Source organism: Nannobrachium achirus, assembly GCF_963921795.1.
Source record: "Nannobrachium achirus genome assembly, chromosome: 11".
In the NCBI taxonomy this organism is placed as follows: Eukaryota; Metazoa; Chordata; class Actinopteri; order Myctophiformes; family Myctophidae; genus Nannobrachium; species Nannobrachium achirus.
Genome location: NC_137820.1, coordinates 50,961,846 through 50,974,345, shown reverse-complemented (window position 1 = coordinate 50,974,345; position 12,500 = coordinate 50,961,846). Strand labels below are relative to the sequence as shown.

General features: G+C 42.2%; 1 protein-coding gene across 1 annotated transcript in view; it reads right to left on the bottom strand.

Moving 5' to 3' along the window:
- Positions 1–12,500, bottom strand: part of carmil2 (capping protein regulator and myosin 1 linker 2) — a gene marked incomplete at its 5' end in the record, with an annotated part of 61,083 nt that overhangs the window by 37,483 nt on the left and 11,100 nt on the right. The window contains 9 exons of the mRNA XM_080737151.1: positions 1–24; positions 943–1,118; positions 8,821–8,949; positions 9,231–9,314; positions 9,445–9,538; positions 9,738–9,806; positions 10,142–10,314; positions 10,974–11,028; positions 11,664–11,760. The exon at positions 1–24 is cut by the window's left edge and continues 64 nt beyond it. Of these exons, the coding sequence (XP_080593277.1) occupies positions 1–24; positions 943–1,118; positions 8,821–8,949; positions 9,231–9,314; positions 9,445–9,538; positions 9,738–9,806; positions 10,142–10,314; positions 10,974–11,028; positions 11,664–11,760 (901 nt within the window). The remainder of the gene's footprint in view (positions 25–942; positions 1,119–8,820; positions 8,950–9,230; positions 9,315–9,444; positions 9,539–9,737; positions 9,807–10,141; positions 10,315–10,973; positions 11,029–11,663; positions 11,761–12,500) is intronic.

The following is a 12,500-nucleotide window of genomic DNA, read 5'->3' as shown; positions in this document are numbered from 1 at the left end:
GCACTCAACGACTGTCTGATTTCACTGTAACACATAACCAACATGTTTGGTGTCTACTGTCTAACAAATTCATGCAGTTTAATATATTTCAAATTCAAAAGTAGCAGATCTATGCACAAGCTCAAAATGCACAACTTTTGTGTGACGCTGTTGTATAATCAAGTAGGGTGTTAATTTATGAAAAAAAACACAGAAAGTTAGAAAATGGCAATAAAAGGTTTCTGCAGGTCAGCAACGATATAGACTCGCAGGGGTCTTCAACGTTTTCAGGCCGGGGACCCCCAAACTGATGGGTAGATGGAGCAGGGACCCCCTACCACCTCGTAGGGTGGGGGGTCGGGGCTACGACATATTTTTTATTTTAAACATGTACAAGTTACAGCGAGCAGGGTGGGCCGTACCACTACCATTTCTAAACATACTACTTATTAACTGAGAACCAATGTCAATAATATCAACAATCTGTCAATTGCATAGTAATCATGTATTCAAGCTATTCAAAATGGATAGAATCATGATTTATTTGTTTAACATAAATGTGAAAAAAAATAAAAAAAATAAAAAAATAAAAAAACATTTTTTGAAATCTTTTTTTTTTTTTTTTTTTTTGCAATAATTTCGTGGACCCCCTGCAGTACCTCCGCGGACCCCCTAGGGGTCGCGGACCCCCTGTTGAAGACCCCTGAAGATAGAGGGTATGCGCGTGACATCACATCATACCCATAAGTTATAAGGGAACACCTACTGAGTGGCAAAAACTACTTTCTGGCCTTGACAGCCCATACATCTAAAGAAAGGTCCAATCTGATTGCACTAAACAGCGTTGAACTCACTTTGCCACTCACTTTGCCATTCGATTTGCCACTCGATTTGCCATTCACTTTATGCATGGACATACAGTACCCTCTATTGGCTACTTATATGAGAAGCCTAAAGTGTTACCACAGTTTGTTGCTGAGGATGTGTCCAGTCTGTTCTACTAGAGTCTCCGTCAGAAACGTGTTCAACTGCCTGGTCTTCTTGGATACACACTCTGCCAGACGCTCACACACATTGGCCCGATGGACAACTCGAGGACACACACCCTCTATGCAGGTCAGAAGGGCTTGGGCCAGTTCCTGGCGCACACGCACACACACACACGCACACGCACACGCACACGCACACACACACACACACACACACACACACACACACACACACACACACACACACACACACACACACACACACAGGGTGTAGTGCCTCAGTAAACTAGGATCACAAATAAACCAAGAACCTAGAATCAGTCTAAACAATTACTATCAAAATAATAATCTGTCCACTGGATATCAGGTAAACTATGAACCTTGCATATGTCTATATAGCCTGCTATCTAAATGTTAACATTGTGGTCAAGAGGAAACGCACGCACGCATGCACATGCACACATGAACACACATACATTAATGTACAAATGCATAACATACACAATATGCAGAGGAGCACAAACCATACTGTATTCAATACTACGGTAAGAATATGCCTACATGTTTATACTTGTATGTTGCATCTGCATTGTTCACATCATTTTAAATTAAGTTTAAAATGTTTACTTGCCTTGTAGCAAGATGTGTGGGCCTACTTGTGTGTTTGTACCTGTATGTCTCCAGTTATTTCATTACTTAGTGTAGTAGAAGTGTCAGTCAGGATGCAGTGCAGCACATCACCACCAGAGGGCTTTCTGCCCAGTTCATACAGGGAAGGAAGTAGCTGAAGAAATCCACCAAAATATAAATCAATATGCTGCTCAATACAAAATACGCTTTTCTATTTTTATAAATAAAAACGTTTGATATTTCTTTTGGTGTTTGTTCAAGGCAATTAGCATTTCATTATTGGTGTTTGATTGTGTGTTGCAATTGATTGTAACACTGGGAGACGTAAACATTGTTTTAAAGAAGAAAGTAATAATAATAATAATAATAATAAAACTTTATTTGTATAGCACCTTTCATGACATGAAATGCAGCTCAAAGTGCTTTACAGAGCATAAAATGAAGCACACGTGCTTAACAGAGAAAAAGTAAATTAGAAATAAAAAATACATAAAAAAGAGATAAGTAAAATGATTACAATAAAGCAAGAAAAAATAAAGGCATAGAACATTGAAGAACAATTTCAGAGCCGTGCGGACGTCAATAGCAGCACAGGGATTAAAAAATTTAGCTAAAAGCAAGAGTAAAGAAATAGGTCTTGAGCTGTGCTTTAAAGCTATCCACCGAGGCTGCCTGTCTTAGGTGTAGTGGTAGTTTATTCCAAGCTGTCGGTCCATAGAAGCAGAAAGCTGCTTCACCATATTTTTTATATGTCATTGTTGGCACCTCAAGTAGGTCTGCACTAGAGGACCTGAGTGGGCGGGTTGGAACATATCTATGCAGGCAGTTATAGAGGTACGAAGGTGCCAGACCATTTAGAGCTTTATAAACAAGTAAAAGAATTTTAAAATCAATCCTAAAAACAACCGGGAGCCAGTGTAGCGACGCTAAAACTGGAGTAATATGTTCTCTTATCTTAGTTTTTGTTAAAACTCTGGCTGCTGCATTTTGAACAAGTTGTAATCTGTCAGTTGTTTTCTTTGGCAGACCAGAGAGAAGTGCGTTGCAGTAATCAAGCCGAGAGAAAACAAAAGCGTGGATCAGCGTTTTTGCATCGTTCAGCGACAGATAGGCTCTAATTCGCGCAATATTTCTAAGGTGAAAGAAGGCAATCTTCGTGACATGATTAATGTGTGTATTAAAATTTAATTCAGCATCAATGATCACCCCCAGGTTCTTAACAGAGGTGTTATTTTCTTTAGCCAGGTTACCAAGTCTATTTATTATTGATTCTCTCTGGGCAGTAGAACCTATTATGAGAACTTCTGTCTTGTCCTCATTTAGCTTGAGAAAGTTCTCACTCATCCAGCATTTTATGCTGGACACGCACGTCAGCAATGGGTCTAGAGCACAGGGGTCGTCCGTAGCCACCGAAAGGTACAACTGGGTGTCATCAGCATAGAAATGGAAATTCACACCGTGAGCGGAAATAAGTTCTCCCAGCGGCAGTATATAGAGGGAGAATAATAAAGGACCAAGAATCGAGCCCTGTGGAATACCAGAGCAGATGTTGTGTTTGTTTGACTCGAAGTCAGCTAGATTAACAGAGTAGCTTCTGCCTGTCAGATAAGAGCAAAACCAGGACAGAGCTGTACCTGACAGTCCTACCCAGTGTTCGAGACGTTGTATTAGAATTGTATGGTCAATTGTGTCAAAAGCCGCCGATTGGTCCAGCAGTAGGAGAACGGACACATCTTTGTTATCAGCAGCCACCCTAAGATCATTAATAACTTTTAAAAGTGCAGTTTCTGTGCTGTGTCCTTTCCTGAAGCCGGATTGGAATTTGTTGTGCACCTTATTGTTCTGCAGAAACACATCCAATTGATGAAAGATAATTTTTTCTAGGACCTTGCCCAGAAAAGGCAAATTAGAGATGGGTCGATAATTATCCAGCACGGACGGGTCAAGGTTGGGTTTTTTGAGTAAGGGTTTAACTACAGCCGTTTTCAGTGAGTCTGGAAAGACACCTGATTGTATAGAGCTGTTTACTATTTTTAGGATATCTTCAATAACACAGTCTACAACCTCTTTAAGAAACGGCGTGGGTATTGCATCCAGCGAGCAAGAAGACGATGTCATTTGCGATATGGTTTTACGAAGTTCCTCTTCATCAATTGCACAAAATGATACTAGGCTCCCCCTAGATTTATCGATGCTTTTACACATGGCACCATTAACCGCATTTGCATTTGTGACAGTATTATTCATAATATGTTAACAATTTTGTTGTCAAAGAAGGATGCAAACTCATTACACTTTGCTTTAGAGGCAGGGAGTGACTGCTTGTAGGACTGGGGGGGGTTTAAAAGGCGTTCAATGGTAGAGAATAAGACCCTAGCATTGTTCTTATTCTCATTAATAATTCCGGAAAAATAGGCCTGCCTAGCCAGACGCATGGTTTTATTATAGGTGGCTGTTGACGCCTTAAATATCTGTAGGTGGATAGTTAATTTATTTTTTCTCCAAGCTCGCTCTGCTCTGCGGCATTGTTTTTTGAGTGAACGTATATGATCGTTTATCCAGGGTGTTACTTTGGAATTATATTTCTTTTTAGTTTTCATAGGAGCCACTATATCCAGAGCTGACTCCAATTTAAGATTAAAACGTTGAACCATATCATTTACTGAGGGAATATCAGGAAGGCGGGGTGCACATGCAAGAAGGCTGGCAAACTCTTCTGCTGCCGAGGAACCGAAAAATCTCTTTTTTATAGTATATTCTCTATTGTTTTTTTCTAGATCAGAGACAGTCATATTAAAACACAGTAAATAGTGGTCTGATAAATCAGGCTTAGCGATAATCCTGTCCATAGAAATATTTAGCCCTTTAGAGATCACAAGATCAAGGGTGTGGCCTTGATTGTGGGTTGGCCCGGTAACATGCTGATCAAAATCAAGGGAATGCAGTAACTGTAAGAAACTCATAGCTGTAAGATCAGTAACAGTGTCCACATGCAAGTTAGTATCACCAGCAATAAGGGTTCTCTCATAGTCCGTGGAACAGATAGATAGAAGTTCAGATATTTCTGTAAGAAATAAGGCTTTGCTACATTTTGGTGGGCGATATATCGTAATCATTAGAACAGAGGATTGACTCTCAAATAAGTTAGCTTGATATTCAAAGGATGAAAAACTTCCAAAGGACAGGCACTTGAATTTAAAAATGTCAGAGAAAATGTATGCCAAGCCTCCGCCTCTTTTTCCTTCGCGCACTGATTGAATAAAGTGATAGTTTGGTGGGCAGGCGACGCCAAGTGCAAAAGCTCCATCGTTGCCCAGCCATGTCTCTGTTAAAAAGATTATATCTAATTTCTCTTCACAGATTATATCATTTACAGAGGAGGACTTGTTTAAAAGTGACCTGATGTTAAAAAGTGCCAGGTTTATTTTATGACATTTTACTGTACTATAGCCCCTACAGGGAATGTAAGTTAAGTTAGCTAAATTAGCAGAGCCACTGCTTATCCTGGACTCTCTATTTGAAATTACAGTAGAAATGTTGTGAGCCTGCTTAACAAAAGCGCTTGAAGGAGCATCGGGTCCAGATACGTTAGTTGCTGGGTATAATGGACCCAGCTGACATCAACGGCTAAACGTATTGTCCAGCTGGGAGGCCTGGGTCTTCTGTCGTTGTGGTCGTGGAGGGATGGGTGGGGGCGAAAACACCCAGGCCACAGATTTCTGGGGCACGGCCGGGGCAATTTCAGGCGTTTTCAGGGATGGTGGTTGTGGTGCCGGGCGTTTGTCCTGTGGTGGTTGTGCCGCCGGGCCATTGACCGTGTGTCTGGCCGGGGTCATTTTTAACGCAGTGTTAATGAGTTCATTCATTCCATTCGTGAATTCTAGAAGAGGCATTGGAGATAGGGAGAAAGAGGAGGATTGGGGTGATGGGGCGGTTGTACCCGCCCCCTCCTCTTCCTCTGTCAACTCTCCGTTGTCAGTTGCCAGTTCACTTTGCTCACTGTTCGGGCCAGCCACGGCTGAAGCAGGGAATCCACAAAACTCTTCTTCATTACTGTCCTCTTCGAACATTTCCCTGAGTGACTCCAACTCTGCATTCATTCGTCTACTCCACTCTTCAGCGGAGATGTTGTCCATATTCAGTTCTACCACTTTTTCGAGTCACGTGTTCAAATACTGGATTCTGATTGGCTAAATTCCGGAGGTTATGAGAGGACAACTGCCGCAAAGTTGTGTGTCCGAGATCAATGCGCCTCAGTGTACATCCGGGGACTTCAGGAGGTAGTCCCCCAACCAACAAATGAAGGTCGCAGCGGTCCTATGTTTACTAACGTGCGTACTATCGTTGCCGATTTATTTGGATCCAATGCAATCCGCCAACTTTAAAGCCCCTTTTCTCTGAACCTATGCCTTTCTGGAAGCGAACAGCCTCTATTTACGGCCGGAACGGTGCTTTTAACTGACGTTAGCTTAGCTGTAAGCTAGACGCATGGATTAGTATGGAGTTGGCGCCATCTGTTGGTGAGTAGAAGATGTTGTTGGTGGAACTATCTGCTGTCTCGCGGAAGTTTTATAGGCAATAATGATTGTAACTTAAGATCCTTGCAAGTTACAACTATGTGTTTTCTTTCATGTATACGGGAAAAAGTGGTAGAAAAGCTATTTACCACTCGGGGTCGGACATTATGCTCTCATAATGTCCTGAGTGAGTGTGTTATCGGACTCGGCTGCGCCTCGTCCGATAACACCCTCACTGCGGACATTATGAGAGCATAATGTCCTCTCACTCGGGGTAAATTGCTTACTTCCTCGTCAGGGAGGGCAGGGACAACGGTAGCTCCTCCGTTCACCATAATCAGTTCCTCGTCAGGGAGGGCAGGGACAACGGTAGCTCCTCCGTTCACCAAGGCCGTTCCCCCCTCGGCCGAGGGGGGCAGTTCAGTAACCATACTGTCATGCTCGTCAGGGAGGGCAGGGACAACGGAAGCTCCTCCGTTCACCATAATCAGTTCCTCGTCAGGGAGGGCAGGGACAACGGTAGCTCCTCCGTTCACCAAGGCCGTTCCCCCCTCGGCCGAGGGGGGCAGTTCAGTAACCATAACACTATCTCTTGTTATGGATTCTTCGTGGGTTGCAGATAAGAGTTGTTCATCACAATCTGTTGTTTTGGATTGTTGTGTTCTGGCCAAGGCCAGAGCATGGAAAACATTCTGCAAAAATAGCTTTGCTCCTAGCTTATTTAGTTGCCGTTCATCAGCAAATAGGTGTCTTCTGTCGAAGAAAAAACTGAAGTTGTCAATAAAATGCACATTTTTGTCGGTGCATGCAGCTAAAAGCCATTTGCTCAGAGAGAACAGTCTGCTGAAATTCTCGTCTGTGCCTCTCATAGGCGGTAGGGGACCGCTGATCCATAGCTCTATGTCACTGTTCAGGAAGCTCAATGTGTTGAATAGAGCCCTGAAATTCTCCTTTAAGATTTCTGACTGTTTTTCTTCTGTGTCACATGTGCCAGTATGTAGAATCAGGGTTTTCACCGTTTGGTGTTTGTTGACAAGATCCAGAATTCTGTCTTTCATGTCAGAGACTGTGTCTTTGGGAAAACACATAACTTTTGCCTTCTTCTTTCTTATGCTTTTGACACCTTTTAAAGCAGCATCGCCCACAATCAAAATGTCAGGATCAGTCACTGAGGTGGTTCTTACCCTGCTGGGTGGGACGTTCTTTCTGTCAACAGGGGGACTTCGGGGGGCTTCTAGCAGCTGCTCTGTTAGCCAGCTTGGGGAGATGCTACCCCTGTCATCCTCGGCCAGTGGCATGAATCTGTTTGCCAGCTGCACACTCGGTGTGTGTGGAGATTGGACTGCGTTTGACTTTTTAGCAGTGTTTTTCCCCTTGGCAGTTGCCCATTTATGAAGGGGGGTGGAAGCAGCGCTGTGCCGGGGTAATGCCGGCCATTCGTCGGTGATAAGAGGGCTTTGGGAGGGTGTCCTGCCCGTCGTCCGTTCTTTCATCTTTGGCTTTGCACCAAGGGAATTCCAGGCGAGTGGTTTATCCAGTCTTCGGGTTTGTTTTAATTGGAATATTTCCGTTTCAAGCACTGCAATCCTCTGAAGCAGTTTCTGATAAACCCCTGTTGAAATGGTAGGGCCGGCCATCTTGCTAGTTAGCTAGATGCTACGTATCCAGTCACCAAGTGGCAAAAAATAGTATATTGCAGTACAGCAAAAAAGCAATCCCGGAGTTTTATAAGTATCCAAGATCCATTTGTAGTTTCTCAAAGAAAAAAGAAAACATCAGTATCAGCAGAAGAATGTAAGCATAAGCGAGCATAAGCGGGAGCAAGCAGCGACACGTCCACACTGTAGGAGAGCAAGATAGAAAAAAAAAAAAAAAAAAAAAAAAAAAAAAAAAAAGTAATGCAACCATGATTGGTGATGCGTGAAGGGGAGCATTATACAAATGCTAAAACATCCACCAAAGTTTCTACTGTGTCTAAGGCAGCCTTTTTGTGTGTGAAATTATTTGTAATTACTTTTTCAATAAACAATTAGGATGTGAAACCAATTTCACAGTGAATCTCACAGAACTTCTACAGCACCCATTTATATAAAGGGGAAATAATACATATAAGTGAATAATGGGGGAAAGTAATAAGTAATGCAATATCACGACTCATGAAGTTGAAGATTATACAAATACTGAAACATATGCCTACGTTTGTCATGTGTCTGAGGCAGCCTTTTAGGACAGTGGTTCTCAACCTTTACAGGCCGCGACCCCCAAAATAATCACATTTTAACCTGGGACCCCCCCACCCTGACGAGCACTAAGAGTTGAGGCATTACATTTTGTATAACACGGTTCTATTGTGAAAATAGCAGATCTACATGCTCACAACGCCTCACAACGCGAGGCGTTGTGAGCATGTAGATCGTCTATTTTCACCATTTCTACCTCTAATATTTGACAATTTGGACAATGTTTAGTTTGTCATTTTAGAGGTATTAAAAAGTCCTAGAATTGTCACTTTAGAAATGTTCAGATACCCTCTATACACTTGAACTTTATGTTGGTGTGTTTACTGTTGAGTGGGAAAACAATGTTGCACATTCAGTTAATCATCTGGGGACCCCTTAAAATAATTTGGGGCCCCCCCTGGGGGTCCAGACCCGCAGGTTGAGAACCACTGTTTTAGGATATGATGATGATGTGACTGACTGTACCCTGAGAAACTTCCTGGTGTTGTGAAGCACTTCCTCTGCAGACAGGAGGTCTGCCTGGACCTCCTGGAGGTTGCACGGGGTCAGAGGTTGAAGGCTGTTCTCCAACCGCCGACAAAGACCCTGGACCAACTGAGTGGGAGACAGACAGACAGACCGACAGACATAGAATGACGGGGACAGAAATAAAGTGCATAAGTGCAAGAAACTGTGTCACTGTACCAGTGTTGAAAATATAGTGTTCTTCTCAGTTATACTGACCTACAGTTTTAACATGAATTGTAAGGGACACATTAATCATGTCACTTTCTAGCCTCGCCCACAGTAGTCTGTGAAGGGGTTGGCTAAACTTAATTTTAACTGTCCAAGACGGACGGACAGACAGACAGACAGACAGACAGACAGACACCTACCTTCTCAGCATGTTGTGCTCCGAGTCCCTGCGGGAACTCTTCTCCCGTCAGTCTCTGGTTGTTTCTGTGCAGACATCGCTGAATCTGAGCACGCACACACACACAGCATGCAAATGCAAAATTTACTCCTCACCGACTATACTGAGTATACTGACATTCATCACTAGATGGTGAAAGGCTACATTTGCACGTGCACGCACACACACAAACACACCTTCTGTAAGGCCTCTTCTGTCTTGTCAGGGTTGTTACGATAACTCTGAGTGGCATCAAAAAGTGGGAGGGACATCTGCTGCAGGGTGAAATTCCTACAGACGCACGCATGCACGCACACACGCGCACGCACGCACACACACACACACACGTATGATATTATTATTTATTTATACTGTTTATAATAGTTGTGTGACCAATAACTATACCCGTAGTCAGGGTGTGGCATGGCTTTAGTAGCGTGCAACATGTGTGTGCGTGTGCATGCGTGCACGTGTGTGTGCGTGCGCAAACCTCTCCAAGGCATCAGCCACATCCTGGTAACCCCTTGCAGTCACATTGTTTCTGTCCCATACCAGAGTCCTAGAGAGAGAGAGACCCAAAGAGGAAGGATTCAGTTTTACCCAGGTGTATTGATAGTTTGTTGTCATTGAGCCATGTTCAGATCTTATCGAGTTCAGAACTAAGGGCCTTAACGAACAGGGAGATGACCTTTTGGTTGTACTGTATGTAAGATATCAGAATACCTTCATAACTACTTTGGATATAGTAAAACGCAAACATGAAATGGAACGGCTCAGGGAGCTTTTACGGTCAACTAAAGTAGAGCGCGATAAGTGCCTGCGATCCCTTTTGGATTTCTAATCAAGTAGGCAGCCATCTAAATATATGATGGATGTAACGCTATATATGTATACCTTAGTTTAGTGTTGGTTAACAGTGCTTTAGCCAGCATCTTGGCCCCGGTGTCCCCTATAGCGTTTCCACTGATGTCAACCTTAGCCAGCGTGGCATTGCTGCCCAACAAGCTGATCAGTGTGGTGGTCCCTGTTTTCAGCTTGGAGTCACACACTGAGAGAGACTCTAGAGGCTGGACACAGAGAGAGGAATGTAGAAATTATTGATTTAATTATTTAACAATTTAAGGCATAATTAAATCTTTAATTTCACCATGATCCATTGATATGATTAATCCATTTCAATACAGAATTATTTTTATTATGACAATAACATTTCTCAAGGTTCTCTGCACCTCTATTTTATTCAATGTATTTAGTCCTATCAATCGTTTCCTTCCATCTAAAGGTTAAAAGCCATCTAAAGGGCCATGGTATACTGGTATACTGGCCATGGTATACGTAAGCAGCACAGTTGCAGCTAATGCAATATGAGTGTGTGTGTGTGTGTGTGTGTGTGTGTGTGTGTGTGTGTGTGTGTGTGTGTGTGTGTGTGTGTGTGTGTGTGTGTGTGTACCTGTTGTATTTTGGTACAGTATGTACAGTAGTGGAAGCATAAATTGACAGTGAAGTCTGACAAATAAATTGACAGTGAAGCCTGACAAATATTTGAAAAAATCTATGGTGAACTGCTATGCACATCCAGCCAAGAGTAGACACATTTAATTTAGATAAAGCGTTCATTGGATGTTTTACAAATGTGCTGAATGTGTATAGACAGATGAGATAGAAGATAGTTATTTAAATCCCTGCTCAGTAATTGCATGTATAGATCAGATGAATTGTCACTCACGCACTCCTCATCCTGGATGAGTTGAGCGATGCGCTGAAGAACGTCCGTCAAAGCTCTGGGACACAAACAGGATAGCAGTGAACAATGCATTTAGAAAAGTAGGATACATAGGCAGGGGATTTATTTTCTTAATTTAAAAAAATATATATATAAAGTTTAATATAATGATAATGGATACATTTTAGGTGTGTAGAATGGGGAGGTTATAGAATAGGCATTAGGACACTATAGGTATGTGACTGTACATGTTATTAACTCTGACAGGGCGTACACATGTAACAAGTTACAAATCCATTGGATTATAAATTGGTTATACATTTGCAAAACTGTTAAAACTGGATAAATTACCATTTCACAGTACTGCCAACTGCTTTTGTATTTTTGAACCACTGTGTTCCATATTTGTATATCATGTAATCTTCTTTTCCACGTGTTACTTGTTACATATTAATGGCTACATACTGTACAGGAAATCCACTTTCAGATACTGTAATTTCTTCCTGGCTAGTAATTAGAAATATATAGTGATGTGATATTTACTACTCGGATGGGAACTACAGTATGAAGCCATGTTCGTGAATGGTGGTTCTCCAATCCAGACCAGATGGAGTGTAGAACAGAGTTAGTGACTGACTCATGTGAGGGGAGAGAAAGGCTAAAGTAGGTTTGAAAAAGAGAGATGTCTCTGACCTAGATTTCATGGCAAAGTTTCTCCCCAACGCGAGATGTCGAAGTGAGCGGCACCGACCGATAGACAACACCAGAGTTACCATGTCACTCTCAAAGCCTACAAGGAGAGAGGAGGAGATCATGTAAAGAGAGACAAAGCCAGGCAGAAAGAGAGAAAGATATATTTTATCCGACTGGTCCGAGTGGTAGATGGTACAAACTGCAATGGTGTTGCAACAATATATAACAGTTAGGGATGGGACGATATGAAAATTTCACATCACGATTATTGTGACCAAAGAAATCGCGATTTACGATATTATCGCAATAATCAAAATATCCCCAACATCCATTATCCTGGGGCGGAACATTTTTGGAGCAAAGAAATAGCAGTCCTACAAGCTAACAACGCTGTGTTGTGAGCTTGTAGATCAGCTATTTTTTGGCAAGCATTTGGTAAAGAGTGAATAAAGACTCTTATAGAGGGTTCAAGTGCTACCAGATTTGTAGCTCGGCAAATAAAAGGTGAATTGATCCCTGTGCATGACGGAGGGCGATTTCACGATAAATTAAAACTCCACGATACTATTATCGTGAGTGTTTTATATCACGATAAATGATAATATCGCTTATCGTCACATCCCTAATAACATTTAGACAAAAACTTTTGTCAGCTTTTAGAACATGCTGTACAACAGTGTTTCTCAACCTTTTTTCTGCATGGGCACACTTTTCATGCCCCAAGAATCCATGGGCACACCAACATAATACGGGGGTGTAAATATCGTCACTGTCAGGAAGAAACCTTGTATCTCCAAGTTTAAAATGTGTACGTTTCTTCGCAAAGTAAAGCCCTGC